Raw genomic sequence first — 6,745 nt, 5'->3', positions numbered from 1 at the left:
CATACATAAACCATGTAGTGTATGACTGTTGTCTGAAACATCTTGTAAAGCTGTCAGACATTTTATAAATTGAATAGTACTCTACTTAGGCATGACCCATGGGCTACTTAATGAGATTCAGAGCACAGAGGGTAGAGGCTCTGAGTACAAATTCTGTTGTGTAGCTGGGCCAATCATAGCAGGGATGGGTACAGAAGATATTTAACAAGACTCTCATGGGTGCCTTGCCCAGTACATTCTGGTATCCATTTGCTCTAACATTCTCCATAAATGACATGACAAAACCAATCACTAGAATCTGAATTCAAATTTTGGTCTTTGTGAAGCATCTCTAGAATATTTGTTTATCTTATACATTTTAGTGAATTTAGTTATGAATTTTGCTTGTTCTTGTTCCTCAATAAGACTAACTAAAAATGCAGGTAGATTCTATAATAGGGTTCCTCATATTGACTCATAAAATTAAATGTAATCTTACATATTGTTTTTCAATACATTCCATCTAGGTATGTTATGTCTCAATAAATTTTAGCGCTGAGACTCTGATCTTTGTTAGAACTCATTCAGGGATGTTTTACAGGAAAGTTTGCTCTTAACTAAGTCTGATATGATAGTGTCACTAAAAAAATAGAATATTAGAATCCTTGTATATTTTTAATATTAATTTTTATTTTTAATATTGATTCATGACTCCTTGTCAATGTAGTAAATCTCTTTACTGAAGGTAATTCTCAGACAGAAATCAGACTGACCATTGTTCAAGTCCTTCTTCATATCTGACCTAGAGTATACACTTCTACATCAAATTGTGTGTTTTTGAAAGAAGGGAAGTTTAATTTTAGTATAGATTATTAATACAACCATGAAGATGCTGAAAATAGACTCATAAAAGCATGAAAAGATGAGTGCTAAAGTCATGACAGAGAGGAAAAAGGAGAACGTGGTATTGGCTTGTCTCTGGAACATATTGAGGAAGCTACTCTTGAAATTTCAGTTTTTACACTTTAAGCTACTTTCCAAAGGAAAACCATGTGAACGCCTCCAATACAAATCATGTCTGTTTTTCTCTCTCTCTCATATTGCTTCATATTTTAATAATATTACCAAAGTTCTTGGATATGATCTTTCTATATGATGATGAATTATTTTAGAGTTAAGAATCATCAAGTCATAGTCATTAGATCCAGATACAAGACATTTCTTTTCATGAATCTCAAGGTCTCAAAAATATATTCATCTACAAATACCATGTCTTTCTCAAAGTAAATCAAAGAATTTCCCCATGATGTTAGGGTCTATCTTAGGAATATGGCCACCAAGCCTCTTTCAATCTAAAAAGTCTATGGAACCATAGACACAAAGTCTATGGTTCCAGCTTCATTTCAAGAATCACCTGCTTTCCTTTTCCTTATCACTTAGCCACAGAGTAGACAAACAGAGCAAAGATAATGTAAGGGATCTGAGAAGGGGAAACCCACAGGTGTGCTTGTGTAGAAGCAGTGGGGGCCTCCCCCTTAGTACCTCCTTCTCCCTGAACTGGGGTATAAAGGCAGGCTTCCATTCAAGGCTCACTACCTTCTGCCACAATGAGTGCACTCCTGTTCCTGGCCCTTGTGGGAGCTGCTGGTGAGTTCCATGCCTTAACCCAGGTCCTACTCTTCCTTCTAGAAACCATGAAACTTGCCACCTTGGCTGCTTTTATCTATCTATAGACACTCTATCTATACACAAATATTTTCATTCTTCCTCCAGCAGCAGCTCTGCTTCCAATCTTTCCTGCTTCTCTGTAAGCTTGAATTTCTTTTCCCTTCCACTGTAATTTATTATGTGGTCAGAGAGTCTAAAAAAGAAGGCATAGGGAGGTTCCATGAAGTTAACCAGCAGAGCTCCTTACGATTAAGGTAAGAGTCTTGCCCTGATACCCAGGTACCGAGGTGGGTCATAGAGTAGGCCAACCAGAGCTTTCTCTTACTGTTCTGGGGCCAGAAGCCTGGTTTTTGGCAGTTAACTCTCTTTTGCTTTCCTGAAGCCAAAACCTGAGGTGATTTAAAAAATAAACTTAGTTACTTAGGTTGTTTTACTCTTTAAGGGACCTCCTGCTGGCCTAGATAGCCTCAGAGCTTATTAACTCTCTGTGAGCCAGAAAGAAAGAGAAAGGCATGCATACACACACACACACACACACACACACACACACACACACACACACACTTAACTAGGCCCAACTACTTGTTTCATCAATTTCACAAGTGCATATGCATACTTATATATATTCACATATACTTACATATACATGTACAAATACATACAAATGTTCAAATATACATTTGATAGATGACTTAGAATGAATGTTTTTTCTTGGTCATTAATTTGTTCCAAGCATATTTATCTTAGTACAATTTATGAAAACTCATTGTACTAGTTTTTTATGCAGCTTTACTTACCATTCTATAAAGAGGTATGTATTTTATTCTTGATTTGAACCTTATTATGTCTTTCTTTCAAAACAGCTAAAACCATCTCCTTAAACTTTCTTCCTAAGATTATTTGAATTAATACAACTAAATAGCATTAATTAATGAGAGTTTACCTTCAAGTTGATGGGAGGACATTTGCCCAATAGCAAGGTGAGTTGATGCCCAAGAAACATTAGGCTGTGTAATTATGGAAGGCAAGGCCTATCAGCATTCAGTAGCAATCCTGAGACAAAGTCTCTGGTGTCTATACCTCTCACTGCTTACTGATTGCAACCATACAAAATGGTGGACCACTTCCAGAAAACTCATTTGCTTGATATAACATTTGATACAAGGCTTGTGCCAACTAATATCTTAAAATTCTTACCTTGTATGTCTGGGACAGAGACTTGATATTAGGAAGGACAGTTCTGTTATAGATACACACACACAGTTTTAAAATATCAAAGTGATTTTAATACTAACAAACATACAGTAGAACTAAAAATAAATAATCTTTGGTAATAATATCAACTAACCTGGAATCATAGGGCTCGTAGAAACAGGGTTACCTAACAAAGAGGACCTAGGATAAGTCTGTGTTCCCTGCTATTGGATTTTCGTCCTCACACTTGGACTACCTGGTTGGTCCTCAGTGGGAGAGGATATGCCTAGTCTTTTCTGGGTCGAGATGCCCCAGTGAGGGGGTACCCAAGGGTAGCTCCCTTTTTCTGAGGAGAAGGGGAGATGGCAAGTGGGAGGGATTTTTCAGGGAAGAATTGAAAAGGAAGGAGAGGCTATAGTTGTGGAATTTTTATCTATGAATAATAAATAAATAAGGTAAATAAATAAAATAACATTACATCCCACTCTCTGATATAAGACCTACTCTCTATTTTTCATTAATATAGAGACTTGGCCTATAAAAGCTTGTAGATACATAAATCTCCATATACCCAGGACTTTTTCTAAAATAGTTCCAACCATTCTAGACACCTTAAGCACTGTTAGCCATAGGTGTCAATGAATGATGAAATTGAGATCAAACCAGATAGTTGATTAGACAATTATCTCTATACCCTATTACTGTATGCTGAGAGCATTGCCTGTCCTTACACTGTCACTGGTCACCCATCAGAATGCAGTCAACTACACAGTGTTTTTATATTGTCCTGCAGTGGTCAGATTCTGTGTATATTAGACATACTGCCCTTTGCCTATAGGGAATACAGTGAGACCTTCTGTTCTTGAGTTATTTTACTCTTTAAGGACACCTACTTACCTAAAAGCTGAGGGACTAACCTTTCAACACCTTGATGAATTGACTCCTCAATGGTCTTCTTATTTTACTTCAAGTTGCTTTCCCTGTGGATGATGATGATAAGATTGTTGGAGGATACACTTGCCAGGAAAATTCTGTCCCCTACCAAGTGTCCCTGAACTCTGGCTACCACTTCTGTGGAGGCTCCCTCATCAATGACCAGTGGGTGGTGTCTGCAGCTCACTGCTACAAGTCGTAAGTGATGGGGCCTGACTGTACAGAACACACATTTGGTGTTCCTACCAGTGTAATATAAGATAAGGCAGTAACTGAGGGTATAGAGTGAATGGATATAGTCAGACGAGATTACTTAATGCAGCCTTTTCACAAGTTTGAAGAGAATACAAAAACAGGATAGGAAGTCTTTCAACACATAAACCATCCAAAATAATCAAGCGTAGACATAATCAATGCAAGGAAAGTTAATTTTAGAGTAGAAAGAACCAAATATGAAGTCGCACAAACACATTTACAAATAGTGACTGTGTATCCTATATATCAGGGTGATAAACTCAATTTTTAGTGAGTGTGAACAATTTGTAAGCTTTTTAAAAGTTCCACTTCCAAATACTTTAACTATGGGCAGAGCACTGATGATAAATTTTGATACCAGTGGGTATTAGAACTGAAAGTGCATCAAAATAATAAGCAAATAATTAAACAATTAACAAGCACACAAGCAAATAAATAAAAATGAGATATGAAAAGTTCATCTTGAAAGGAAGACAGGTTTATTTTCTCACTATAAAAATGAATGCAGAAGCTGTCAAAGATTTTCTCAACTGGTATCTGAGTCGTACAGGAAGAAATTGTATTCGAGTTTTCAAAAAACCGTTTAAAATTCATTTTCTTCACCTACAATTTTTATGCTCTATTAGGGCACAAGTAATACTATCCCCCAAACGGGCTATCAATCTTCACAATGGGTTAAAATTATAAAGGGATGTTATTAAATAATAGACTGAATAGCCTTATAGTCTAGATTGAGACTTATAAGGTTTGGAGTCAGTAAATGAGAGGGAACCTCTTACAAAATCTCAGGTTCCCATTGGGAAGGTTCAGATACTACATATTGACCCTTCAGGTTGAAATGCAAAAGGAAAGCATTCTTACAAAAGAAAATGGGGATTAAAAGTTCCTGTGTGTAGTAACCTATGACACAGTGGATGAAAAGTGCTTCAAATGACCTCTTAGTTCCTTAGCCCTGGATATTAATGAAGAACAATCTACACAGCAATAATTCACCTCAGCCCCCACAAACCATCTCTCTCAGAAAAGGAAAAGGAGAGTATTATTCAGCGAGATTTTGAAATTTTTACAGACACAAAAGAGTGAGGGGCCTGAGAAACTTGTAATGTCTTGAGTCAGAGAGTAACAGATTGTGGCATTCCTTTCTTCCCAACAGCCGCATCCAAGTGAGACTGGGAGAGCACAACATCAATGTCCTGGAGGGCAATGAGCAGTTTGTCAATGCTGCCAAGATCATCAAGCACCCAGACTTCAATAGGAAGACCCTGAACAATGACATCATGCTCATCAAGCTCTCTTCCCCTGTGACCCTCAATGCAAGAGTGGCCACCGTGGCTCTGCCCAGCTCCTGTGCACCTGCAGGCACTCAGTGTCTCATCTCTGGCTGGGGCAACACTCTCAGCTTCGGTAGTAAGTAGGACATGTCACTTACCTGTTCTCTTTTTTTGTATACACTGCATTCTTGCCAATCTCTGAAATTATCTCACTTGTGTCTAGACTGTAAATATATTACAGGTGATCAGTACAAGTACACATTTGCACCAAAAATGAACTGATCCTCAGAATGCTGGCCAGGTGCATGCAGAATGTACTATTATTATCTCATGAAGGACATCAGCAGTGCATAATATGCAATCAAAAAGTTATAGTTTCTAAGTGGATGTTCATGTCTTACAAAACAGTCCATTGCTTGCCAGCTGGTTCAACGCTGGGTTGTTGTGTGGATAGAGGAGTCTTCACTCTTTTTCCCTTTCCTTACAGTCAGTGAACCAGACCTGCTCCAGTGCCTGGATGCCCCACTCCTGTCTCAGGCTGATTGTGAAGCCTCCTATCCTGGAAAGATCACTGAGAACATGGTCTGTGTTGGCTTCCTAGAGGGAGGCAAGGATTCATGCCAGGTAACTGCCACCCTCCACTTGTTCAGACCTCTGTTCTACTGGGAGTGGAGCTTCAAAGCCTAGTGGTGTGAGATAGAAAGTGTGCTGTGGTGTTATGATGAGTGAGAAATAGGGAATCTCCTTTGGATTTCAACACATTAGTGAGGATATCAGATGGGCTGTGAATAAAAAGAAATGGAAACATGAGTTTACTAAATGCAGCCCTATTTCACATGCCCTTTCTAATCCACTGTGTTCCTCTTTCTCAGGGTGACTCTGGTGGCCCTGTGGTCTGCAATGGAGAGCTCCAGGGTATAGTCTCCTGGGGCTATGGCTGTGCCCTGCCAGACAATCCTGGTGTGTACACCAAGGTCTGCAACTATGTGGACTGGATTCAGGACACAATTGCTGCCAACTAGAGATCCCCAATGCCTCTGCAGTAACTATACCAATAAAGTGAAATTTTCTTTATCATTTTTGTTTCTGCCTGATGTTCTTTGCCCCTTGGCTTTAAGGATATCTTCCATTTGAATTCATAGGTATCTTCAGTTAAGTATTCTGAAGAGCTTCTTATATCTCAAAGCACAGTTATAAGTAACAGCAGCATGTGAAAAGACAATACTCCAAAGACAACTGTTTAAGCTACCAGTGATCAACATTTGCATGCAGGACACCATTGCAGATTGAAGGGTTTCTGACTGGATTGGTTTCTATGTTTCTCTTTTGATAGTGTGAATTGTACCTCCCTGTGCCAAGGAAGCTAGGACTTAGGGGCAAAGGCTCTATGTAGGCAACTGCTCAATTTCCTCATTTTCTATGAGTTTTGTGTATTTTTCTCCAGC

General features: G+C 38.7%; 1 protein-coding gene across 3 annotated transcripts; it reads left to right on the top strand.

Annotated features, from left to right (window-relative positions):
• The first annotated feature begins 1,559 nt into the window (after positions 1-1,559).
• LOC116098794 (anionic trypsin-2) lies at positions 1,560-6,374 on the top strand. Of its 3 annotated transcripts, none has more exons than XM_031381662.1 (5): positions 1,560-1,626; positions 3,813-3,972; positions 5,183-5,436; positions 5,788-5,924; positions 6,173-6,374. In XM_031381662.1, exons 1-5 carry the CDS (start codon positions 1,587-1,589, stop codon positions 6,320-6,322), a joined length of 741 nt encoding a protein of 246 aa, XP_031237522.1. In that variant the 5' UTR covers positions 1,560-1,586; the 3' UTR covers positions 6,323-6,374. The 3 variants fall into 3 exon arrangements, with proteins under 3 accessions (XP_031237522.1, XP_031237524.1, XP_031237523.1); XM_031381664.1 differs by having other exon boundaries at positions 1,587-1,626; positions 5,183-5,440; positions 5,792-5,924; positions 6,173-6,322; XM_031381663.1 differs by having other exon boundaries at positions 1,587-1,626; positions 5,156-5,440; positions 5,792-5,924; positions 6,173-6,322.
• The last annotated feature ends 371 nt before the right edge of the window (positions 6,375-6,745 follow it).

This window comes from Mastomys coucha, unplaced genomic scaffold (assembly GCF_008632895.1).
Source record: "Mastomys coucha isolate ucsf_1 unplaced genomic scaffold, UCSF_Mcou_1 pScaffold20, whole genome shotgun sequence".
Lineage (NCBI taxonomy): Eukaryota > Metazoa > Chordata > Mammalia > Rodentia > Muridae > Mastomys > Mastomys coucha.
This window is presented reverse-complemented; position numbering and strand designations above follow the sequence as displayed.

What these genes read in the sequence shown, in the direction of transcription:
- LOC116098794 (XM_031381663.1), top strand. Translation starts at nt 1,587, where the DNA reads ATGAGTGCACTCCTGTTCCTGGCCCTTGTGGGAGCTGCTG. An exon ending in GGCCCTTGTGGGAGCTGCTG is followed by an intron (nt 1,627 to 3,812) that starts GTGAGTTCCATG and finishes TTTTACTTCAAG; the next exon opens with TTGCTTTCCCTGTGGATGAT. An exon ending in ACTCTCAGCTTCGGTAGTAA is followed by an intron (nt 5,441 to 5,791) that starts GTAGGACATGTC and finishes CCTTACAGTCAG; the next exon opens with TGAACCAGACCTGCTCCAGT.